Genomic DNA, 27,250 nt, shown 5'->3' with positions numbered 1-27,250 from the left:
AAATAACAAGACAATCTTTCGTCTAAATCTTTGGTAAGTGCAAATTTAATCCTAGCCTGGTCTTACTCGACACTAATTTCATCAAATTGTTCCTCAAGGTGTGCTAAACAAGTCATCATGGTGGCAAAACAACATTGAACACAATCCGTGCCATTGCGATAAACGCACGACCAGATTAAATTACACTAACAATCGAAAACATGGAAATATTCATAATTACAACACACACACACCACATTCACACAAGGTAGCTCATACCTTTTATATATACAATGTTTACAACGAATCCTGCCATTATAAATTAATTCATTATTTTTTGCATGGTCACGTCAGTAATATCCGGAGGATGAATTCGTGTCTGGAAATATTCTCACTCCAATAGTGGCTAGTGATCAAAATTCGTGGTATCACTTGAAATGAAATGCTCATTAAACAGCAACGGAGATTCATCTAAATTTCTGAAATTAATTTGAAGATCCTAACAGAATTCCATAATCATCACCATCACATGGGTAACAAGTCACAAATGTAGCATTCGTGAGCCTTAATCACATTATGTATTCAACGTGTGCTCCACTTATAATAAATCACATTGTGCTCCCAAAGACACAAGCAACAAGTCATTCACTAATAAATTATCCAATTAATAAATTATTCAAATAATATCCTGCAGGACTGCCATTATTCCAGGCGCATTATGAACTGAGCACATTAAATCTCACATATAAGGAATCTAAGGTAAATTATAGCTCACGACCGTTTAATTCCATTCTTAACCCAATCTTTATTTAAATTTATTATTATTTTAAGTGATTATTAGATCTGTCAGTCCTCCTGAAATGACATGAAATTAGATGACTCGAACCTAAAGAATGCAAGTGATCTTAAAATGACACTAAATTCGACCCTATCTCACAAATTTTACACGTAACTCCAATCCAGATTATTTCCAATATCACAGGTAAACAAATGAGGTTTATCGCATGGTCAGTGATTTTTAAATCTGTCTAAATCCTACATATGAGAACTCATTCAAAGACAGACTACACAGCTAATCTCATAGATTTCATATTTCAGTCACACACACGTAACTTGACTACCATGACACCTCAAGAAATGGAAAATGAAGTAACTAAATCTACAACAAGAACTAATAGAGCTACGATTTAGAGAAGAAAGATCCTCTAGTTTTACAAAGATGAGAAAGAAAATCAATAGTTAAAATGGTACTCAAATTTAGCTGAGGTTCAATTCCAGGTTGAAGTCTGTCATTCCGGCATTTTCCCGTCAGTCACCCTCTCCGACCAGAAGTGCCTTACATGTTTAGAAGGTCATGGAGACATGGCAGTAGATGTCCCACGATGAAATTAAGATGCACATTGTAGAGGAAGAATCCATCTTGACGTACACGGTGATTCACTGGGATGAATTCCGCCACGTTCCAGAAGTGTAAGCTGTAACTAATGCAACAAATATTTTTTTTTTTTGCTAGGGGCTTTACGTCGCACCGACACAGATAGGTCTTATGGCGACGATGGGATAGGAAAGGCCTAGGAGTTGGAAGGAAGCGGCCATGGCCTGAATTAAGGTACAGCCCCAGCATTTGCCTGGTGTGAAAATGGGAAACCACGGAAAACCATTTTCAGGGCTGCCGATAGTGGGATTCGAACCTACTATCTCCCGGATGCAAGCTCACAGCCGCGCGCCTCTACACGCACGGCCAACTCTCCCGGTGCAACAAATATTAGAATGTGTACACACACTCTGGAATACTTTATGTTCTCACACAGTCACACACACGTAACTCGACTACCATGACTACCATGACAAGTTCGTGGCGCCCTCCATCGGTAATGCTGGAATTCATGGTGTTAGCCCACCCTTAGCCTTGATGACAGCTTCCACTCTCGCACGCATACGTTCAATCAGGTGCTGGAAGGTTGCTTGGGGAATGGCAGCCCATTCTTGGAGCACTGCACTGAGGAGAGGTAGCGATGTCAGTCGGTGAGGCCTGGCACGAAGTCGGGATTCCAAAACATTCCAAAAGGCTAGGAAAACAACAGATAGGGAATCTGCCACCTGGGCGACTGCCCTAAATGCAGATCAGTAGTAGTGATTCTCGTGGAGAAATAAACTTAACTTGGATCACTAATGTTGAGGTTCACTCTATAAGATTTTATAGTAAACTGCACTAATTTTAGCAGAGCGGTTGTCTGCTTGCACGGCTGAATTTTTCTCCCACGTGGTTCCGATAAAGGAGTGGCATTGACCAGAGTAGATTAGAGCAGCAGCTGAGCAGAGTAGAGTAGAGAGTGATTTACTGCGAATATGACGTTTTATAGTCTTTGCTCGGGAGGTGTGCGCTTTTTAGAGATGATCATTGGTTCACGGGGTCTCTTGTAATTGGTTGTGACTGTTTCTAGAAGCTTGCCTGCTCGCAGCGCAGGTTGTCGGGCGCGTGCCTCGCCTGGGAACACTGGCTTGTCACGTGATCTACCCTGCATTCAGTCGAACACAGATCAATACATTGTCTCTCTGAACGACAGAAAAAAACCAGTTTGTTGCTCACACACAGCTTTCCAAATGATGAATACAACTCCCAGTGAACAATAAAACTTTTAATGTCGACCTGTCGTAAATAATCTAATGATAGCCAAATTTGAAGGGGACAATATTATGAGTACAGACCATCTGATGTTGCCAAAAGTGAAAGGTACAAGCTGTTCTCGAATCGGAATGGATCTCTGCACACAGACAGGACCGTAAGATCAAACAAGCCCGATACTGTCCTTATTGATAAACATCTCAGGAAGACTGATCTGCTAAATGTGACAGTCCCTTCAGATAACACTGTCCACCATGCTTATGTCCAGAAGATTGAAAAGTAAGTACAATGACCTCGCAGCAGAAGTTTGAAAAATGTGGGAAATGGACCTAACAACAGTGAGGCCTTTAGTGACCTCTGCCACACGACTTGTGCACAATAAGCTGCCACAACACCTGCAGGATCTGGACATACACTTCCACAAATCCAGAAGGCTGTCATTCTGAACACCTGCCATATGACAAGAACCTTCTTACCACATTAGTAGAGGTCAGGAGAACTTAACAACAGTCCGTGTCTAGATCAGCAAACCGCCACGGCAAGAGAAATGTGAATAATAATGTCTGAAGTAGTATTTACAATAAACCTATTATTATTTTGGAGGTATAAGAAAGTAATTTACAAAATAGGGGCAGAGAGATTTTTTAATTTCTTTTATGATACACCAGCACACATACACTATGTGATCAAAAGTATCCGGACACCTGGCTGAACATGACGTACAAGTTCGTGGCGCCCTCCATCGGTAATGCTGGAATTCATGGTGTTGCCCACCCTTAGCCTTGATGACAGCTTCCACTCTCGAACGCATGCATTCAATCAGGTGCTGGAAGGTTGCTTGGGGAATGGCAGCCCATTCTTGGAGCGCTGCACTGAGGAGAGGTAGCGATGTTAGTTGGTGAGGCCTGGCACGAAGTCGGCATTCCAAAACATCCCAAAGGTGTTCTATAGGATTCAGGTTGGGACTCTGTGCAGGTCAGTTCATGACAGGGATGTTATTTTCATGTAACCACTCCTCCACAGGCCGTGCGTTATGAACAGGTGCTCGATCGTGTTGAAAGATGCAATCGCCATCCCTGAAGTGCTCTTCAACAGTGGGAAGCAAGAAGGTGCTTAAAACATCAATGTAGGCCTGTGCTGTGATTGTGCCACTACACATGCTGGCAGATCACGTTCACCGGGCATTCACCATACCCACACCCTGTCATCGGATCGCCACACTGTGTACCGTGATTCATCACTCCACACAACGTTTTTCCACTGTTCAATCGTCCAGTGTTTACGCTCTTTACACCAAGCGAGGCGTCGTTTGGCATTGACCTGCATGATGTGTGGCTTATGGACAGCCGCTCGACCATGAAATCCAAGTTTTCTCACCTCCTGCTGAACTGTCATAGTACTTGGAGTGGATCCTGATGCAGTTTGGAATTCATGTGTGATGGTCTGGATAGATGCCTGCCTATTACACTTTACGACCCTCTTCAACTGTCGGCGGCCTCTATCAGTTAACAGACGAGGTTGGCCTGTATGCTTTCATGCTGTACGTGTCCCTTCACGTTTCCACTTCACTATCGCATCAGAAACAGTGGACTCAGGGATGTTTAGGAGTGTGGAAATCTCGAGTACAGACTTCTGACACAAGTGACACTCAATCACCTCACCACGTTCAAAGTCCGTGAGTCCCGCGGAGCACTCCATTCTGCTCTCTCACGATGTCTAATGACTACTGAGGTTGCTGCTATGGAGTACCTAGCAGTAGGTGGCAGCACAATGCACCTAAGATGAAAAACGTATGGTTTTGGGGGTGTCCGGATACTTTTGATCACATAGTGTAGGTATTGTGGTGGCAATGGGATAAGAAAGTGGTATGGCTGGGAAGGAAGTGACCGTGGTCTTAAGGTACAGGTGCGAAAATGGGAAACCACGGAAAAACGTCTTCAGGACTGCCGATAATGGGATTCGAACCCAACATCTTCCGAATGCAAGCTTAGAGCCACATGACTCAAACCAGACAGGTAACTTGCTTGGTAAAGCAGCGAAAGAATGAAAGAGAATCACCATACCACACAAAACTTCAACACCAATAAATATGATCTTAGGGAAAGAAGAAATAAAGTTTACTAATAATTTAGTTTTTAGTAAGCTCTATTTATAAATTTGTAGGTAAGCTAGAAAGTGCATCAGAATGATTTACAAGCTGAAGCCTTCAATAGCAGTACATAGTGAGTCAGGAAGAAAACTCGCACCTAGCAAATACTCCCATATTGGCACCAACAATGACAGAAAATATCATGCACCAAGAACCACACAAAAAATAAGAAAAAAATCCTTAAGGCCAAAAACAGTGAGTTAGACCAAAATGCCAAAATACAGAAAGAGAACAGGACCCTCAACCTGAAACTGAGAACTATAGAAGCATATATAAAGAAGTAGCTTGATTGCAGAATATTACAGTAGACACCACATCTTGTATAAATATAATCTGACTTACGAACGGAATGCTCCTCCGGCATTTCTGTGCTGTTACTCATCTAAAACAAAAACCAAGTCACTTTCCCACTTACTGGAACAAATCTCACTAGACAAGTGATAGTGCACTGATAACAGATAACATACTGAAAAGAAACAAAACATAGGTTTCTCCAGAATCTCACAGTGCTAAAGTGATAACTAAGTAAAATAATAAACAAACTATTACCAACAGCTACAGAGATAAGTAGGACCATTACCACAAATAAAATTTCACAATTCTATTGTAACACATGCAGTCATAACAGGGCAGTTTCCACACAAGTTTAATAGTAATTTCCTTTAAAATGGACTGTGACTGAATGGGTGGCTACATTTCTAGCAAATAGAACTCAGAGAATTAGAGTAGGCGAAGCTTTATCTGAACCTATAATAATTAAGAGGGGAATTCCTCAAGGCAGTATTATTGGACATTTATGTTTTCTTATACATATCAATGAAAGAAGTAAAGAAGTGGAATCTGAGATAAGGCTTTTTGCAGATGATGTTATTCTGTACAGCGTAATAAATAAGTTACAAGATTGAGAGGAACTGCAAAATGACCTCGATAATGTTGTGAGATGGACAGTAGACTATGGTATGATGATAAACAGGGTTACAAGTCAGGTTGTGAGTTTCACAAATAGGAAAAGGCCTCTCAGTTTCAATTACTGCATTGATGGGGTGAACGTTCCCTTTGGGGATCAATGTAAATACCTAGGTCTTGTATGTATGTTGGGTATTCAGTCCAAAGGCTGGTTTGATCCTCTGCAACTCCGCCAACAGCTGTCATAAATAGCCTAGGCGTCACTGAAGAGGCATACTAGGGAAATGCAGAGTGAGGTAGTTTCCCGTTGCTTTCCTCACCAAGCCAGCTGTTGCTATTACATATCAGTCTGCCAAGCCCACTGAAATGCATACACCAACCAACCCTATGAGCGATATTTTCACACCATTCATAACAGGGACTGGCTGCATAAGGAATGGCATTACTAGAATCACTCATACCTCAGTCACTTTCATACTGTCAAAGCCAAGGATGAGACTGAGACAGGTCAATGAAAGTAACAAATTTGATATAGCCCATACTAGAAGACATAGTGCACTGTAAACACTACATCTCGCCAGCAAAGGCATACCTAGGTCTTAATATAAGGAAAGATCTTCATTGGGGTAATCACATAAATATGATTGTAAATAAAGGGTACAGATATCTGCACATGATTATGAGAGTATTTAGGAATTGTAGTAAGGATGTAAAGGAGAGGGCATATAAGTCTTTGGTAAGACCCCAAATAGAGTATCGTTCCAGTGTATGGGACCCTCACCAGGATTACTTGATTGAGGAACTGAACAAAATCCAAAGAAAAGCAGCTCGATTTGTTCTGGGTGATTTCTGACAAAAGAGTAACGTTAAAAAAATGTTGCAAAATTTGGGCTGGGAAGACTTGGGAGAAAGAAGACGAGCTGCTCGACTAAGTGGTATGTAATACCAATATACTTGGTCCCTTATTGGACATCATAAATTTTCCAGCTAACTGATTCCTGGCTGCCAGCATTTCGCCCCAGTGCGCTAAGTTGGGCTCATCAGTTGGCAAATGGCACACCGAGCAATGCAATACTTCATTTCAACTGATATGAAATATATTATACAGTATGGATCTTTCACTCTAACAAACATGAAAAAAAAACCAAGTTCTATCACATTCATTCCACTACTTAAAATATCTGCTGTCAGCTAAACATTTTCACTAACTATTTTAACAACTGAGAAGTTGAGAAAAATAGTGGTGTAAGTCAGCAAAACTGAAAAATTGACTTATGGTATGATTTGGCATTAGAACAACGCTTTGTTTAGATTCATAGCAAAGTAAGCCCAGATACCATCAATTACCACTATTGATTGTCAAGGAAACTGATTAATTTGCAGAATCATAGTGGCATAAGTCACAGTTAAGCCACTATGATTGTTACGCATTGCATGGAAAGATTTTTGTAGGTTTGTCTTCGTGCTAACTATTTGCAGCATGGTATCGTTAAGTATAAACGTGAATAAATTGCTGGAACTACCAAGCTTCTGATCATACCGACAGTGCATCTGAAGGATCAGGTAAGTAAATAACTCGTTGCTGCCAATGTGCTTCCTTACTTTACTGTTATTAAAAATTTAATGTATGTTTAATTAGGAAATTTGATACAGAGACATGCAGCATAGTAGGTACTGGTACTAAGTTTTCAAGCAACTTTAATAAAAATTATCTAGCTGTATAAAGCTTTTCATTTGTGCAGGTCAATAGGTACTGTTCTTATAACTTATTACAATATTATTTGGCCTATTATTTAGATAAAAGTGTTCTGTTAGGTGTGCTATTATATTTCCTTAATGAATACATTCCTACAATACACGGTACTCAGTCTTGCTTTTAGGAGCATTGAAAGGTGTCTTATCAACTAAAGAGAAGGAAATCCATATGGCAACAATAAAAGCCATCATGGAAACCAAGAAAGTAATCACAGGTGTAACCAGGCTAAATCCCCCAAAACATGGAATAGAAAAAGGCACCCATCAAAACGATATATTGCAAAGAGCCTATATAATTTGGGTAAGGCATATGTAAACATAAAAGGAACTCTGGCAGAGGAAAGAACTTTCCAAAACACCAACTGCGGCTTTCAAAAAGATGTGTTGAATCGTTATCTGGAGATGAAAGAAGAAAACTCTTTGAAAGATTCCACAAGGTAGAATGCTTAGCTGTGTGGATTAGTATACCAGATAGCAATTAAACAAAGGTGGCCTGTAGATGGCAGTATGAGTAATTCCAGACAAGCCACGAACGTGTATCGTCTAAAAAAAAAAATTGACTTGTACAAGTACACATAAAGTTTATTTCTACAGACATTTCTAATGTCTGAGGGAAGGGTTGATAAAGTTATAGCAAAGGAATGAGAAGGAAAGTTTCCTGGTGAGGATCCATGGGGCAAACATAAGGCTGCCCAGAAAAATTATGACGAGCAAAAACTCTGGTGCAAGGAACAATGCTGTTTCCAGCATTTCAGGGCCACTACTCCCGAAGCGACAATGCTGAGAGAAAGTATCTCAATCCCGATTTAAACTTGAGGCAGATGTATGCCCTATATTGGGAATGGTGCAGACAGTGAGGCCATGAACCTGTTAAGGAGTAATTGTAACACTACTCTATTGTCAGAAATCACCCAGAACAAATCATGCTGCTTTCCTTTGGATTTTTCCCAGTTCTCGAATCAGGTAATCCTAGTGAGGGTCCCATACGAATCACATAATCCTAATGAGGGTCCCATACAATAGAACCATATCCAAATTGGTGTCTTATCAGCGACTTACAGTATATGCGCTCTAATTTACATTCTTACTACAACCCCTAAATAACCTCATAACCATATGAAGAGATTTAACCTCATTAATGTGAATATCCCAGTAAGGATCTTTCCTTATATTAACACCTAGGTACTTACACCAGTCCCCATGCAGTACATTCATTCCATCAAAACTGAGGAGACTATTCCGCTTGGTGAAACTTACAACCTGACTTTTCACCCCGTTTATCAGCATACCATTGCGTGCTGTCCATCACACAATTTCATCAAGGTCTTTTTGCAGTTGTTCCCAATCCTGTAACTTATTTATTACTCTATCCAGGATACATCATCCACCAAAAGGCTTACATGTAATTACAGTTCTTTACTCATATAATTTACATATACAAAAGAACATACAAGGCCAATAATACTGTCTTGTGAAATGATCCACTTAATCATTACAGTATGAGAAAATGTTTCACCTACTATAATTCTCTGAGTCCCATTTTCTAGAAATGTAGCTACCCATTCAGTCAGTCTTTTGTCTAGTCCCATAGCCCTCTTTTTAGTCAGCAGTCTCCCATTATTTATCCTATCACAAGCCTTGCAGAGGTCAATAGAGTTACAGCACACTTGACCTCCTGGATCTTAAATATCTGCTATAAGTTGCTGAAATCTCACAAGTTGACCATCACTAGAATAGCCTTTCCTAAAAATGATCTGCTGTCTGTCAAACCAGTTGGTATTTTTGCGAACATGTCTAAAATAACACTAGCAACATGATTTTGCGGTAAAATAGAAAATATGTAATTCTTATGGAAATCGCTGCCCTGATTCCGAAAATGATGCTATTTTTTTCTATCATGTCCAGTTCTGACGCAATTTGGTTTTTTAGTATCTGCATGAATTCGGAAGATGTAATGTTGAGAGATGTTCTCGCGCAACTTTTTTTAGAATACAATTATGTGATTTGATTTGTTATTGTTTGCATTTTATTATAGGTTTATTGCTGTCTAAATTTTCATTCTGTAGTTGGGGGTTTCCTGGTAAATTCATAACAAACCCCCCCAGATACGCAATAGACCGCAAGGTATGTAGGATTGAAGGTAAGACAGTTGAGTGTTTGTCTTCCATCTTAGACCACTTGAATAAACAGACGTGTTAAAAGCCCCAGCCCTTATGCAATGTTTACGATGGACTGATAAAGCAGTTTCCTTTCAAAGATAACAGTCCGAAAGTATTATACTCAAGAAGAAGAACTTGTATTTTGTACGGATGTTTCAAATCTTCTATGTCAATAGGGAGAAAAAGAGTATGATCCTAGTTACTGGCGTGTTTTTATTGACTCTTCCAAAAGACGTTTAAAGGCTGTTTTGCTTCATAATACAAATGTTCTGGCATCCGTACCACTTGCACACTCCACAAAAATGTCTGAAACATACGAAACCTTAAAGTTGGTGCTTGAAAAAATTAAATATCACGAGCATGGGTGGCAAATTTGCAGTGATTTGAAGATCACTGGATTGTTGCTGGGACAACAAAAAGACTATACAAAATTTCCCTGTTTCCTATGCGAATGGGATAGCAGGGCACAGGATAAACATTGGGATACAGTGAATTGGCCAGAAAGGAAACAACTACAACCAGGATCTAAAAGTGTCTTGAATGCAAGTCTTACTGACCGTGAAAAAATTCTACTTCCACCCTTGCACATCAAATTAGGATTGATGAAACAGTATGTCAAGGCATTAGATAAAAGTAGCCTATGCTTCCAATATTTATCCACTAAATTTCCCTCAATATCAGATGCAAAAATCAAAGAAGGCATATTTGATGGACCACAGATTCGTAAACTGATGAAGGATAAAAATTTCAGACATGATGACCAAAATTGAGAAAGAGGCATGGAACGCATTCAAAGATGTAGTGACCAAATTCCTTGGCAACATTAAGGACCCTCAATACAAAGAAATTGTAAGGAAAATGTTGGTAAAGTTTAAGGAACTCGGTTGTAATATAAGCCTTAAGCTTCATTTCTTAGCTTCGCATCTGGATTATTTCCCTCCAAATTTAGGAGCTGTCAGTGAAGAACAAGGTGAAAGGTTTCACCAGGATCTCAAAGATGCAGAAAGACGCTATCAGGGACGTTGGGATGTGAATATGATGGCCGATTACTGTTGGTCGATTGTACAAGATGACCCTTCTAGAGATCATTCAAGAACTTACAAAACCCGGAAAGTCCACGGAAAACAGGAAAAGACAGAGGTGTGAATCTAACCTGCACATAATGTAAGTAACAAAACTATGTATGTTTAACCATGTAATTTTTATTCAAGGTATGGTTATATTAATTTAAAAGCAACTGTACAGCTGAAACTAAATAGGCGCTTTATGCTTCAGTTTCACAAATTTCAATATACATTAAAAATATAATACAAACCATCTACTTGCTTACAAAGCAGCATTTACGTGTATTTAATGCATGCAAAATATGATTATGTTTTGCAAGCTGAAATTTACATTAATACATCAAATTTAATCAATACTAAGTATCAACAATTTTACGTAAGAACAAAATAACATTTTGTAAAATTGCCACTAAACCAGACATGATACGCCAAAACTAATTTTTTTCTCGAATTCAGCATTAAGAAATTCATAAAACCCACCTATTTTCGTTTTTACCGCACAAAAAAAAGTTTTATTTTTGCAGGCTAGTGTAATCAGAAAAAATTGTTTTTCGTGGCTTACATGCAACACATATCAAGCTGATTGGCCTGTAATTGTCTGCTTTATGTTTATAACCCTTTCCTTTGTACACTGGGGATACTATAGGAACTCACAATTCATTTCCTATAGCTTCTTCATGCGAACATATTACAAATAAGTACGGTACTTCAGATATCATACTATACCCAACACATTGCATTTAGCAGGCCTATATCCCCAGAAATCTTATCAATGCCAGCTACCTTTTTAGCTTTTAACTTCTGTATCATTTTGTTAACATTATAATAAGGTAATGGTTCATTATATGGGTTATTGTAGTCATGTCCTAGTTCATGAACCATGGGCCACAGCTCAGTGGCCTAGTAAGTGGTCTTGAGAATCAGAACACCAGTTGCTGTGGTATAGGAGTGGACATCTCGGGACACAATCTGAGTGTTGGCTCTCCTTGTGCTCAGGCAGCTAGGACTATTCAATCCACTGATGGTCCCTAAACCATTAGAGGAGAAATCGTCACTGGGACTGTGTATAAGTACATTAGAATCCTGTTTCACAGAATTTCTGAGCTCAGAATATTTTAAGCAAGCCTCGAGCCCATGGGAGTAACGGAGTCCCACTTACATTTGACAGACAAGGGTCTCCTTGGAAACAAATAGGAAAACAAAATGGAATCTGATGGGGAGATATCAATATTGATGATGATGATGATGATGATGATGATGATGGTGATGATGATGATGATGATGATGATTGGTGTTTAAAGGGGCTTAACATCTAAATCATCAGCCCCACTATCAATATTAATGGGGCTTATGGAAGAAATATCGTACTGGCTGAGTCTGCAAAAGGATGTGTTTGGATGTGCTACGAATTAATGATATTTGGGCAAAAGGAGATAACGAAGAAGAGATTAGAGAGTATCCTTAACAGGTGTTGTAAAGGGACGGGCAGAATGTTGGGTAGGACTCCTCATCAGGACTACTATTGCACGCAATATAGTTTCTGTTAGGCACGTAAATGAGTGAATGATGTGGGCAGATTTAGCCGATGGAGGAATTAGGATGAGAATTGACTCACTTTACTCACCATGTGAGGGTGCAGATGAGGACGAAGTTGACAATATTTATGAAGCACTGAATGACTTTGTAGTCAGGGCCACCAGAAAGGAGAGGATAATGATAATTGGGGATTTCAATGTGAGAACTAGAAATAGAACTGAAGGATGATAAAAGACGATGGGTAAATGTTGGGAAGATATGGAACCTAATAGGAATAGTTTACTAGACGTCTGTGCTAGGATGAGATTAGCAGTTACGAATACATTCTTCAAGCATAAGACTATTCATCACTACATACAGGAGGGTAGGGGTGTCATGACCGTGGGTCATGACGCACACTTCCTTCTTTTCTTATGGAGAGAACCGACTTCAGTGAGTGTCGAATCCGCAAACTCCAAGAGAGAGGGATATTGAAAAAATGTATTAAAATTTAAGAGAATGACCAGCGTCAAGAAGTAACAGTGCTTTGAATGTTAAGTAATACAAGCAAGTGAGTGATAATTCTATTTGTGTGTAACTCACATACTGATGCAAAAAATTCAGTATAAAAGTAAAGCATACAGTAGTGAAAACAGAAGAGAGTGGAATGCGGTGTAATATTGTGTCAGCGCCTAGCTGTCGCCAAACTTTAGGCAGGGCCGTGTACGTCACATATAAACAGCAAAGGTAAAAACGCAGCACTATGATGCGATAGAAAAATATATTGTTCCACTAACTTCCAGAGGCCTCGCATAGACAACACCCTTAAAGTGGTAGGAGGGTCATGAGAGCCAATCAGCTCACAACACATCAGGGTTATGAAGTAGTAGGGATTGATATTTGGGAAGAATGCTGGTAACTTAGTGAAAGTAGACATTAAGATATTGTCAAAGGGAACTGAAAGACATTTAAATTCAATCATTAAAATTGTGGATAGGAAGTTCCAGAAACAAGCAGAAAAAAAAAACACATTTTTGTATATTTTGTACATAAGATTTATCAATACATAACATTTTTGGTGATAGGTATTGGTGTTGTGTATTGCTCCTAGAATTGAACCCAAGTCCCCAGCCTGTTCAGTCCTTAGGATCACGACACGTGGATTTACAATTTTTGGTGTCAGATTAAGGGGTTCAAGTATACGTGAGGTGTGATTATTTCACTTAAGATCACTGAAGTACACCACTTGGTGATGTAGTGTATTATGCTGATGACTGATTACTCTAAATTGTTGTTGCAGGAAAATGAGTCGTAATTCGAGAATTGTACAGAAGGTGATGGGAAAGGAAGAAATTTATCACTATTACTAAGAGGCAAGCTCCAGTCGAGCAGTATTGCTGAATTGGGCCCAGTTCCAGAGTCCGGTGTTCATCAGATAGGGTCAGTTGAATCTAAGTTCATTATGGAAGGTTCATCTAAGGTCCAATAGCCCAGTTCCTAGTCATGTTGAGAAGCATGGTAAAATAATGCATACAGATCATTATTTATCTGTGACAGAGGCTCTTAGATGGGTTGAGTATTCAGAAATATCATAAGAAGGCTGATGTGCGTGTGATACGTTATAATTGTAACCACGAGGGACATGTATCTCATGATTGTAGCGCTATGAAGGCTCGCAAAAAGAAACCTCTGTTATGGAGACACTGTAATAAAACAAGTCATACTGAAAATGAATGTAGGATCAAACACAGAGAAAAAGCAAAAGATAGGTCCTGTGAGGTTAGATTCTGTGTTATACTCCCATGTTACAACTGTAACAGGATACGGCACAAACAATCCGAATGTTGGGAAGGACAAAAACAGATTGGAGAAAGAAAGTGTTCGGTCTGCAGCCGTAAGGGCCACCTACAGGGAACCTGTTGGTTCAATAAGAAGGGAAGCACAAATGAGTAATTACTGAGACCATAGGAAGAAGGTTCCACAAACTAATAAGCAAAGACAAGACCAGAGAGGAAAGAAAACACCTAATAAAAGGTTAAACGAAATAAGGACCGTCAAGTTGGACCAGAAAGCGAGTCCCATGAAACAAACGGCTCACATGAAAGTGCAACTCAAAGGGAAATGGGAAAGTTGCACTTTACGCTGCAACGGCACGATGATAATAATAATAATAATTATGAGCAATCAGAGAAGAACAGATATCAATCGCAGAAAGAGCATGACCGAACTGGTTCAATCATGGTGCACACTAAAGAACGAAGCAAACCTTATAATTTTTTTATTGAGACAGGGGCTGATGTAAGTCTCATACAAGAAAAAAGTATGCCTAAGAGGAAGATTTATTATCGTAAACCAATATTATAACTCTCAGGGGTAACGAGACAAACTTCCTGCAGCAGGGGATGTGTCACCCTGCATGTAGGAGATTCCTTCTCCAAATTCATGTCGTAGAGGACGAGTTCAGATTGTTGGTAGATGGCCTTATAGGGAGAGACCTTTCACAAGAGAGCATAATTAATTACAGAGATGACTATGTGGAAATTTTTGGGCAGAGATTCTCAGCGAGATTGAATGTTCGGGAAGCGTGTAGGATAAACGTCACCAATAGAGATTACTCAAGTGAATTAGAGGGTACAGTAGAAATCGGGATGCGAGGTCAGAAGAACCCACTTTGATTTCTGCTGGGTCCCAGAAGTGAAGAATCCTTCTTAAGAAGACAGTTGGTGTCACATGAGGCAATGATTATTTGGGAACCTACCCCAAAATTGAGGGATATAGGTTCAGAGAAAACTGAAATTAGAGGCACGGTAAGGCTCCCAATTGGAGGATTGAACTCTGATTTTCACATAGCGGGCAAAGATATACAGCTCAATTATGATAGGATCATAAGAAGAAATATCCTCAAGGATAGCATATTAAATGTTAAAGAGGGTTATGCCATACTAAAAGGGGAACAACATTATATGACTATGAGGACAGCTAGCGTCCACAGAATCCATCTCAAACCAAGGACAGAGACGATTGTCAAGGTGAGAACGGACAAGGGAGTAGCAGAAGGTGTGATTGAGAAGAAAGGAGATTCAGCCATGAGTATATGTAGCAAGTTGTTTAACAAAAGCACGTGATCATAAGGCAGAAGTGAGCGTGCTTAACACAAGAGATACTGAAGTAGAATTTGAAACCCCACTACTCAGTATTCAAGAAGTAGAACCTGTAATGTTCCCTGGACAAACAGACCTAAACGTTGTAAATCAAGTAACTCGAGCAGAAAAACAAAGGTAACATCCCTCTCCAGCCCAAATCTGCCTCACTACACTCCACATGCTACCACGTTAGTCCGCACCTCCGTTTCACAGGTCAAACATCTCAGCACGCTGTCCAAGGTGAGTCACATACACCATTAGCTTGTCCAGGCCCACTTTAAAACTTATTCCTCTTTTGCTTTGGTTTCTCTTCAGACTTCTTTAAATCTTCCCGATTGGACTGAGAAATTTTAGATCACCTATATTATGCCCAAAGAGAAGAATGGAAGGACAAACTATTACCGTATTTAGACGACACCATTTTATACTAAACAATATTATATATATGTCTCAGTGTAAATTTTAAAAAGTGTAACAAGCCTTTCAAAGACAACGTGCTTTATGAGATATACAAACATATAGTCCCACAAGGTCCATCACACGAGCAATGTGTTATCGACTAAATTTCTGTTCTTACTTGGACGACATTTGAATAACAAATGGTTTTAATGAATTGACAAATAATCACTAAAGATTTTAATAGCAGTTGCAAAATGACATTGTGATGATTTGGGTATTTGTATGTATACAGATCAGTAAGATCAGATTGTTATGTATTTGCTATGAATGTATCACTTTAGTCTTAACACACAGTAAAAAGAAACTTCTAAAGACTTTCACACATTCAGAGCGTAAAAATAAAAAGGTTGAAGGTACAGCTAAGCATGTTAAAACTTTTAATCAGTGTATTTATTTGGTGAAAAATAATGTATGAAGGTGTGTATCCCTATATGTCACCACGGCAATTTTAATTAATATGTACTTGCTCAATTTGTGTGATTTGTGTGATTTAGGCTGATGATGACATTTGTATATGTCGAAACCGGTACCACTATTGAATAAATGTTGTAGATAACATTTTATACAACTTGTAATTTGTATTGAAAAGATTGAACCTTACTAAAACTTATCTCTGTAATCTCAGTTTAATATGGAAAAGCAACGAAGTTTACATCTTTGAATGTCTAATCGCTCGTAAAAATCAAATTCAGAACGGTGTGGTATTAAAACAAAGTGCACGAAAATTGTGATGTTCTGAACAAGGTATAACTGTGTGTGTCTGTTTCCCACTAACCAGAATTCAGAACACGTAAGACTCGACACTGTAAATCAACGGTGGAGCGTCCAGATGCTGAATCAAGACTACGAGATCCAACGCCGGAGAAATTCAGTGCTAAACTCATCACGATGAACTCCCCGGACCTAGAATGGAGACTTGGGATAGGCTGAATACCTAATTTACTTATTACTACATGGTCATGTCACATGAGGATTTTAATCATGTAAATATTAAATGATAGGACTAGATTTTAAAGGTGCCTGGAAATTATGACATCGTAGTAATGTTAGAGCGGACTGAATAGTTATATTTTCTTAATTCAATGTAAATATACATGCATATTTTGTTTTTTGGAATATAAATGATTATTTTTCTTTGAGGTAGATTTTTATCTGTAATTTAATTATGTTACGTGTGGTTTTATTATTGTGAATGCCTGCAGTTTGTAGGAAAGATTGAATGTAGTCATGTTAGTATTAGTATCGTATGATTGTAACTGGGAGGTGACACTGATATTGTTGTATTTATGGGAGTGTCGTTTGTTAGGGCATATTTGTGTTTTTCTTGCAATCTGGGAATTAGAATCGACATTCGAGTTTGAAGTACCGTATAATTAACATGTGCATGTTGTGTCGTAATAATAAGTCTACAAGTAAGCACGACAGGAAGAACAGAAGATGACAACGAGGTCTGACAAAGGTCCCCATTTAGTTAGGTGAGAGACAAAAATAATGTGTTCAAATCATTCATAAGATTAAGGGCTGTAAGTTGGGAATGTGATAAATTTATTTCAACACCCGTGAATATTCATTTGTAAATGAAGTAAAGTTTAAATGCTGAGGATAATGTTTGGAAGACAGGACTCCAGTGTGGAGAGATTGAGTGCATGCTATGTCGCGAAATATGAGGTGAAATGACTCATGAATTACGTGAATCTATGGACTGAATTTAAGTATCCGATGGAGGATGAACTAAAAGCCGCGAAGTTAGAACAAGAAGTTATTGAGATAAATACATTTGAGCCATATGTGGCCAAGATGTTAGCAGCTCCAAGAAGAGGCAGGGTGATTCATTGTGACAGGTCACACCCATGAGCCGGGATAGTCTCCAGACAGTTAGGCAGTGAATGTGTTTATTGTGTGTGCATTTTGGCGAGACATAGCAGATGATTATTTACAAGGAGACTGACTTCCAAACAAATTACCTTGGTAAATTATTCCAATCATTAACTCCTCTTCTTATAAAAGAACATTTGCCCCAATTTGTTGTCTCGAATTCCAACTTTATCTTCATCTTCATACTGTGATCTTTTCTTACTTTTAAAAACAAAACTCCAACTCATTATTCTACTAATGACATTCCATGCCATCTCTCCAATGACAGCTCGGAATATACCACACAGTCGAGCAGCTTGTCTCCTTTCCCCAAGTTTTCCAGCCCAAACTTTGCAACATTTTCGTAACGCTTTTTTTTCGCTCGAAATCACCAGCCAAATCAAGCTGCTTTCCTTAGGATTTTTTCCAGTTATCGAATCACGTAATCTTGGTGGAGTCCCATACACTGGAACCATACTCTAGTTGGGGTTTTACCAGAGACTTATATGCCCTCTCCTTTACATCCTTACATCAACCACTAAATACTCTCATAACCATGTGCAGTGATTTGTACCCATTATTTTACAGTCCTGCTTATGTGATTATTCCAATGAAGGTACTTACAGGGATCACCATAAGGAACTTTCACCCCATGAATACAGTAACTGAAACTGAGGACTTTTCCTATTAGTGAAACTCAAAACCTGACATTCAACCCCGTTTATTATCATACCATTGCCTGCTGTCCATCTCACAACATTGTCGAGGTCCTTTTGCAGTTGCTTACAATCTTGTAACTTATTTATGCCCTGCTAAGTAAGTTAAACCTGTTCGGTTTCTCGAAACAACTGTTGCATTTTTTCAGTTCATATCTGGGTGATAGGAAGCAGTTCGTTTCTTTCCAGAGACATTCTTCTAGGGAATATCCTGTAAATTCAGGAATAATTCAAGGGTCAAATTTAGGCCCTTTAGTTTTTCTCGCATTCATCAATGACTTGCCTGAACAAGTGAAATATTCCAGCTGTCTGCTATACTCCGACGATTTCAAAGTGTTCAAAACCATTGAAAACATGAACGACTGTAAACAGCTTCAACTAGACTTGAAAAGTGTATTGGAGTAGGCGACTGAAAATAAACTGTACTTAAATGCAGAAAAATGTGTATCGATGTCGTTCACCAGACTCCCGTCCACTACATGTACAAGCTAGGTGACAGTGATTTACGATCGGTTTGTGAGATGAAAGACCTCGGGGTTTTATTCGACCGCGAGCTTACATTCAATTCGCATATACTGAAAGTGGTAGCTGAATCGTACAAGACCCTGGGATTCATTATCAGGAATATAAAACCCTTCAAAAACCCACAAACTTGCATTAATCTGTTCAATAGCATAGTAAGACCAAAAGTAGAATATGCCAGCATCGTTTGGAGCCCTAGGTGTCAATCATATGTCGGCATGTAAAAGATCTCTGGAGACACGTTTGGTGTTCACCCAACTAATATTCATTAAATCTCAGCCATAGACACCCAAGAGAGTTTCGGTTTACTCGGTCTGCCATCTAGTGGGCCTAGAGTAAAACGGAACGTCGAAATTGACGAGCAGGTAGCCAGATGGCATCAAATTGAAATGTCTGCACACGGTAGCTGAAGCCATATTATTATTATTATTATTATTATTAGGAATAACATTAGTTAGGTTATTTATTTCAAGACATACTATATATCTATTTGGTAAGATACATTTACACTGTTGTATTTTTATCACAGAACGTAAATATCTATGTCCTCACTCATGATGAAACTCCTCTCCATTATCATTGGATGCCTGATAAGTTTTAAATACTACCTTCAGAAATTCAGTCAACAGAGAAAGTCACATAACACTACAACGCTGTGCAAAATCAAGCAGTAAACTTGTTGGATTATGTAAATATACTACATTTTACTGAATGAATAACAGGAATTTTACTCCAAGGAAATGTAAATCGTACCTTGTACACTTAAAAACTGTACCTTTGTAAACTGTAACACAAAAATAATGTATCAGTTTTTTAATGTATAAATATAAGAAAATAAAATTGACTCTTTATATCGAGCGCAGTATAAATATCTTGTGATAGGTCAATTTTCTTGCGATTATAGCATTTTTTTAAAATACTGTACACCAATCAACAATCCCTGAGTAGTGGAGAAGAGCTTCACAGTCACAATTGAACATCCTTGTTTCACTTTCCTGCAGTGTGTATTCGCTCTCTAGCTTCACTGTGACATATGCTTGCTACATAAGCTGACCGCACTTACTTCAGGCCGCACTGGGCTAGCCTCGAAGGGCGCCCAGCTGAGCACCTCTGCTCTATACAGTATAATATCATCCAGGGAAAGTCTTATCTCTTACTCATATCATTTATATATATGAAAACACTAGCAAGATACCCGTGCTTTGCTACGGTATTATAATGAAATTTATAATTGAATGCTTAACATTTTATATATAATCTGCCGAAATTCGCGATCTGACTCGTTTTCTGAGAGAATCCGCCAAAATTTGTGATTTGACTCGTTTTCTGAGAGATTACAGCAATGTTCCTCCAATTTTTCAATCTTTCTTTCCAGCAATCGATTTCGTACTTCCCGGGCTAGGTCCAGTTATTCCACCCAGTCAGGTGGGTCCCTAAATCTTTGCCATCTTTTCCTATAAGCATTTTTAATTTGGATTAAATCCTTGAGGAGATCCGGCGTGGTGTCATCTTGGGTGCCTTGGAGGTACTGAACCCGCGGCCGGACTGCAATCGTAGTCATTACCCGGACAGGACCCATTTCCAGTGTGGTCCGCACATTTTGACGACGATCCAGAATATTATTATTATTGATGTTCTGGATCCCACAGCAAGATGCAAGACAGCTACTTGGCGGCAAATCACATCTGCTGCCATTGTCATTGCTGACAATTTGACCAGTACCATCATCGCGCGTAGGCAAGTGCGCAAGATTTCTGGCGACACGAATGATATACTTTCATGCATTATTTATTTATTATTATGCCTTTGTAGGTGACGAAGTTAGGGCTCTTGGCCCTCTCTTACACTTAACCACTGTAGTGATACATCATTGAGAACAGAGTTTGAGTACATAATATTATATAGTAAATAATAATCCACACAAAAATACATTACACTTTTCTAACTCACATTCATTCAATCTTCCAGTCACACAAGTTAGTCAGCTGCATTCAGCAGGTAGTCTCGGCAAGCAGTCTTAAATTTAAGTAATGAGGTGGAATTTCTGACACTCACAGGCAGGGAATTCCAAAGTCTAGAACCTGCCACACAAAGGAATTGTTGTACATAGAGGATCAGTGAACAGGAATAGAAAGGGAGGAACCAGAGCGGGTATTACTGCTGTGAAAGGAGGAAAAATACTTAAGCTGGGATGAAATGTATAATGGTCTGTCTTCAGAGAGCAGTCTGTATATCTGTATAAGTATGTGATACGTTCGTCGTTTGTCAGGTTTCAGCCATGAAATAGTGTGTTAGTATGAGGTGACATGTGTATCATAACTCAGACTGTATATAAATCTAAGGCAACAATTAAGTGCTCGCTGAAGTTTCGAAGTCTGCTCTTTTGTTGCGTCTACCAGAATGATGTCACAGTAGTCGAAGACGGGAAGCACTAGCGTTTGTATGAGTTTGACTCTCACATTACAAGGTAAAATATCGCTGTTTTTTTTAACTGAATGAAGTATCGAAAATATTTTTCCACACATTCTTAATATATTCAGACCAATTTAAAGTTTCGTTCATTGTCACTCCAAGATTTCTCACAGTTTGGCTGAATGGAATAACTCTACCATTCAGTATACCTGGAGGAATATTTTTGTATCTTAGTGTGGCCAACAATTTTTGAGAGCCAATAATGATTGCTTGTGTCTTGGAGGGGTTAAGAAAGAGGGAATTTTTCTAGAAGTAAGCATTAAGTTACTGAAGGTCAGCATTGATGCCTGTTATGGCATGAGGCAAATCCAAGGTCTTACAGTGACAGTAAATTTGTAAATCGTCCGCATAAAGATGGTAGCTACAATTCTTTAAATTAGATGAAATGTCGTTTATATTCAAGATAAAGAGCAATGGGCCTGAAACACTACCCTGTGGTGTGCCTTCCTTCCTGGTTAGCCAGTGAGAGGTTTCATCACAGGTTATAAATTGTTCCGCACGATTTTTGAGGTACGATGAAAAGAAATTAATAGTTCGTTGATCGAAGTAGTAAGATTGCATCTTGTTTAATAGAGTCTGGATGTTTATAGTGTCAAATGCGCTACTGAAATCGAGGAGAGTAAGTATTGTCACCAGTTCTTGGTCTATTGCATGCCGTATGTCATCAGTCACTTTGAGCAGGGCAGTTGCTGTGCTGTGTCCCTTCTTGAAGCCAGATTGCAATGGGTCTAGGAGAGAATGGTTGTTTAAGTATTCCAACACCTGCTCATGAACCACTGAATCGCTGGTAAGATAGAAATTAGTCTGTAGTTGGATGGTAGGGAGGGGTCAGGTTTCTTAGGCACAGGAACAACATTAGCTAGTTTCCATAGTGAAGGAAAGGTTCCGTTTTTAAGGCAGTAGTTGAAAATGTGGGTAATAATTGGTAAAACAGCACCAGTAATGTTGTGTCAGAAAGTTATAGGGATATCATCCACTCCTCTGGCTTTTGATTTGATAGAATATAATACTTTTTTAACTTTATTAGCAGTAACAGGGTGGAATGTAAAATGTTGTTGGTCAGGTAAAAGGTTAATAACAGAGTTGGGAACTGAGTTTGGGGAATTTAGTACATTAGGTGGTGTTCTTTCTTCAGTAAAAAACTCATTTAACTTATCGAGTGGTACGTCTGGCACATGAGTTGTTGCCGAGGTTTCCCTATGCCTAAGGAATGAAGCGTGTTCCAAGCACTGCTCGAATTCATGTTTGCAGTCACGTGTTGCAAGTAAGTAAATTCACGGTTTCTAACGAGCTGTTTAACTCTATTTCTAAGGACCCGATAATTTTCGAAGTCACTTTGGTCACAAGTTTGTTTAAAGCGTCGGTAAAGTGTATCGTGGTGGGCCATCATGTTTTTAATTTCATTATTTAGCCAGGGACAAGATGGGCGAGTAACTTTTATTTGTCGCTTAGGGGCGTGTTTATCGTACAGAGTGATTACAAGGGAGTTAAACTTGTCTACTTTCGCATCTATATCGTCCAATGGGAGTATATCATTCCAGGGTAGATTGTAAGCATCATGTCTTAACTCGTCCATATCCATGCCTGTTGTGTTTCTGGAAATAACATACCTAGGTTTATATTTTGGCATTCGGAGGGAGTAGGATAGGTAGATAAGGTCAAGAGTGGAGATGGCTGGGACTGGAATCTGGGAGGTGAACAATTGCACAGTCAATTATAATTCCTACCGTTTATTTCAAATGTGTTTATATTTTTATTTATATGCCAGGAGAATCTACTGTAATCTAACTTAATGTTCTACAAAGGAAAAGATGGCTCTTGAAAACGAACCCAGGAAAGATTAAAAATGATCATTTTATGATCAGAATAAGTACATTATGAACAGTAAAATCAATTGGTCTCAACTCATTTTTTACCCTACCGCCGTTAAGTTGATTTACGCGCCCCCCTCCTGACCCCAAAAAAAAAGAAGGTGTGTTTCTTTATGCTTAGAGGAGATTCCAAATACCAATGTTCATGTCTGTTACCTTCAGTTCTGAGATATAAGTATCCCCATAAAAAGAATTAACTTTTTTCACTTCCTTTCAAACTCCCCCGCCCCTTAAGAGAATTTTCCAGCAAAAAATCCTTGTTTCTTTAATAGTAAAGGATATTTTAAATACCAATCATCATGACTCTAACATCTTCAGTTTTTGAGATATGTGTCCTCATGAAAGGAATTCAACTCCTTTTCAGCCCCGTCCCCCAAGATGATTTCCCCCCAAAAACGCTTTTTTCTTCGTTTTTAAAGGAGATCCAAATACCAATTTTTGCGTCTGTAACAACTTTAGTTTTTATTAGATGTAAGTATCCTCATACAATTAATTCAATTTATTTTTCAATTCTTTCACCTCCCCACCCCTTCAATGGATTTTCTGAGAGTACATGTTTCTTTGATTTTAAAGCAGAATTCATATACCAATTTTCACGTCTGAGATAATAGTATCCTCATACAAATAACTCAAATAATTTTTCAATTCCCCCCCTAGGTGGATTTTCAAAAACAAATAACACGTATTTCTTTATTTTTAAAGGAGATTCCAAATACCAAATTTCACGTCTGTAACATCTTCAGCTTTTGAGATATCAGTATCCTAATTAAAATAATTCAACCCCATTTTCAGTCACTTTTACCCCTCCACCCAAGTGGTTTTCCAGAAAACAAAAAGTACATGTTTCTTTATTTTTAATAGAGATAAAAAATACTATTTTTCACTTCGGTAACATGTTAAGTTTTTGAGATATACTGTAGAAATGCTAATTTTAAAATTTCACCCCCTTTTTTATTCTCCTTAAGTGGAGTTTCCAAAAACAAATCACCTATGTTTCTTTACATTTACAGGAGATTCCAAATGCCAATTTTTTACGTCTGTAACATTTTATGTTTCTGAGATATACTGCAGATATAGTCTTTCTAAAAATTCACTACAATTTGTCACTTCTGTTTAACCCCCATTAATTGGATTTTCCAAAAACAAAAACAAAAAGTGTTTCTTTATTTTCAAAGAAGATCCCAAATACCAATTTTCAGGTCTGTAATATCTTCTGCTTCTGAGATATAAGTATAGTCATTAAGGCATTCAACCCCTTTTTCACTCTTGTTCACCCCCCCTATTAGAATTTTCCAAAATCAAAAAAATATGTTTCTTTAATTTTAAAGGGGATTCTAAATACCAACTTTTACATCTGTAAACATTAAAAGATTTGAGATATAGATACACTCATTTTAAAAATTCACCCCCCTTTTCACCCCCCCCCCCCCCATTAATTGGATTTTCCAAAAACAAAAAATGCATGTTTCTTTATTTTTAAGGAGATCCCAAATACCAATTTTCAGGTCTGTAATATCTTCAGTTTCTGAGATATAAGTATCCTCATTTAAGGCATTCAACCCCCTTTTCACTCTTTTTCACCCCTCCTATTGGGATTTTCCAAAAACAAAAAAGTATGTTTTGCTTTATTTTTAAAGGAGATTCTAAATACCAATTTTTACATCTGCAAACTTTTAAAGTTTTGAGATATAGATACATTCATTTTAAAAATTCACCCCCCCTTTTCACCCTCCCATTAAATGGATTTTCCAAAAACAAAAAAATACGTGTTTTTTTATTTTCAAAGAAGATCCCAAATACCAATTTTCAGGTCTGTAATATCTTCTGTTTCTGAGATATAAGTATCCTCATTTAGCATTCAACCCCTTTTTCACCCCTCCTATTGGAATATTCCGAAAACAAAAAAAATATGTTTATTTTTAAAGGGGATTCTAAATACCAATTTTTACATCTGTAAACTTTAAAAGTTTTGAGATATAAATACACTCATTTTAAAATTGAATCATGCCCGGAAAAAGGGGTTAACACACTAAATTAAAATATTTGAGTTATGCACTACCATCTATTGTTGGATACGAGAGCTATCATTTGTAATATAGGGCTATTCTCCAGGGATCATATTAGGTTAAATACAAAAGGCGAATGTTCTTGCGTTTCTGGATTTGCTCTATCTGTAATGTCAAGAACGGGCTAACCCACTGTTGCAACTGACAACTTCGGTATATGCAGTGGGCAAATGTCTCGAGTAATTCAACAGAAAAAAAATACGATTATCCTGAGGTAAGCTTGCATGTTTTACTTTTATTATGTACCATTAGGTAAAGCAGTAAATTTACATTAATGAAAATTTTGTAGTGTTTTACAATACAACCCAAGTTTTTTATTAAATACCACATTTTACTTAATAAAGGTGGACAAAAGAGGACGCCTCAACAATCGCCCAAGTAAATGCAGCGATGAAGACCTGGAATTTGCTCGAGCTCACACCAACAGTTTTCTTGTTCAGTCCAGTCATTATTTGGTACCCAGACATACGTTTTTACCATGTGATTTTTTTAAGAATTTCTTTTATGTCGCACCAACACAGATAGGTCTTATGGTGACGATGGGATAGGAAAGGGCTAAGAGTGGGAAGGAAACGGCCATGGCCTTAATTAAGGTACAGCCCCAGCATTTGCTTGGGCAACCACAGGAAACCATGTTCAGGCCTGCCGACAGTGGGGTTTGAACCTAATATCTCCCGGATGCAAGCTCACAGCTGTGCATCCCTAACTGCACTGCCAACTTGCCCGGTTTTACCATGTGACCGGGATTTCGGTCTTATTGAGAAAAAAGAGGCAAGTGTTTTATATTTATCTTCCTGATCAATTGATTGAGCTAGATAAGAAAACTTAGAGTTAAAAATATTTTCAGTGTTGTCAACAGGTATGTTTATCACAGCAATACCTCTTCTCGATAAAGTCCAGATAAAAATAGTGTCAGAATCTGTCAGAAGATTACTTTGTTTGAAAGTAACTAATAACCAATCTTCTAAGTTCTTTTTTAAGTATAGCTATGGTGAAACTGAGAGTTATGATTCTGTGGACGTTAGAAAAAAAAACATTACCTGATAGACCATCACTTAGTTGTGAGATATTTCACCTCAAATACCATGGTCCAAGAGCTATAAATCCTGTAAAACTGAAATATTCACAGGAACTGATGGAATATATTCCACCAGTTTATCATGAATACTACCAAAACCTTAAATCTGTTCCAGAATCTGAGACTATTTCTGATGAACCATTTTTGACCATAGTACTGATCATTGTTAAATAACATCTTTAATCATAAATTTTTGGGATAAGATACTGTTATACTATTTTGGAAATGCAATTAGACAAAGTATAACATGTTAAAAAGAGGGTAAATGAAAGATGTAATGATTACTTTCGAGATATTAAAAAATATATCTATTTTCAATACCATCTGTGATAGGTATGTAAAGGATTGAAGAAGTTTAATGTAAAGTTTCTCTTTGTTTACTGACAATATAAATACTGTTAAATAACACCTTTAACCATAAATTTCCGGGATAAGATACTGTTATACTATTTTGGAAATGCAATAGACAAAGTAGGCCTATAACATGTTAAAAAGGGGGTAAATGAAAGATGTAATGATTACTTTCGAGATATTAAAAATATATATCTATTTTGAATACCATCTGTGATAGGTATGTAAAGGATTGAAGAAGGTTAATGTAAAGTTTCTCTTTGTTTATTGACAATGTCTTGTTTTGGGTAGTACAATATGAAAAATTTTACTGTCTGTTTGGACCTTACGTTTACAAAAATGAATGAAGATAATGTCTTATATTTTTTTCAGCCTCATTCACAAACCTCAAAAGTTTCTCCATTTCAAATAAGTGTGGGTTAACCTGTTTTTCCGGGCATGTCTTCAATTTCACCCTCCCATTAATTGGATTTTCCAAAAACAAAAAAAAATACGTGTTTCTTTATTTTTAAAGAAGATTCGCATACCAATTTTCAGGTCTGTAATATCTTCTGTTTCTGAGATA

The 27,250-nt window shown here is 38.0% G+C and overlaps 1 protein-coding gene across 8 annotated transcripts in view; it reads right to left on the bottom strand.

Moving 5' to 3' along the window:
* The window catches only part of Cln3 (CLN3 lysosomal/endosomal transmembrane protein, battenin), a 514,530-nt gene that overhangs the window by 367,019 nt on the left and 120,261 nt on the right, over window positions 1-27,250 (bottom strand). For 6 of the 8 annotated variants that reach the window (XM_068226355.1, XM_067141800.2, XM_067141802.2 and 3 more), the window contains one exon: window positions 5,097-5,136. The exons of the other annotated variants lie outside the window; for them this stretch is intronic. In XM_068226355.1, the coding sequence (XP_068082456.1) occupies window positions 5,097-5,136 (40 nt within the window). The remainder of the gene's footprint in view (window positions 1-5,096; window positions 5,137-27,250) is intronic. 8 annotated transcript variants of the gene reach the window in all.

The sequence above is a fragment of the Anabrus simplex genome, chromosome 2, assembly GCF_040414725.1.
Source record: "Anabrus simplex isolate iqAnaSimp1 chromosome 2, ASM4041472v1, whole genome shotgun sequence".
Lineage (NCBI taxonomy): Eukaryota > Metazoa > Arthropoda > Insecta > Orthoptera > Tettigoniidae > Anabrus > Anabrus simplex.
The sequence above is the reverse complement of the archived record's forward strand: the minus strand, read 5'-3'. Positions and strand labels throughout refer to the sequence as shown.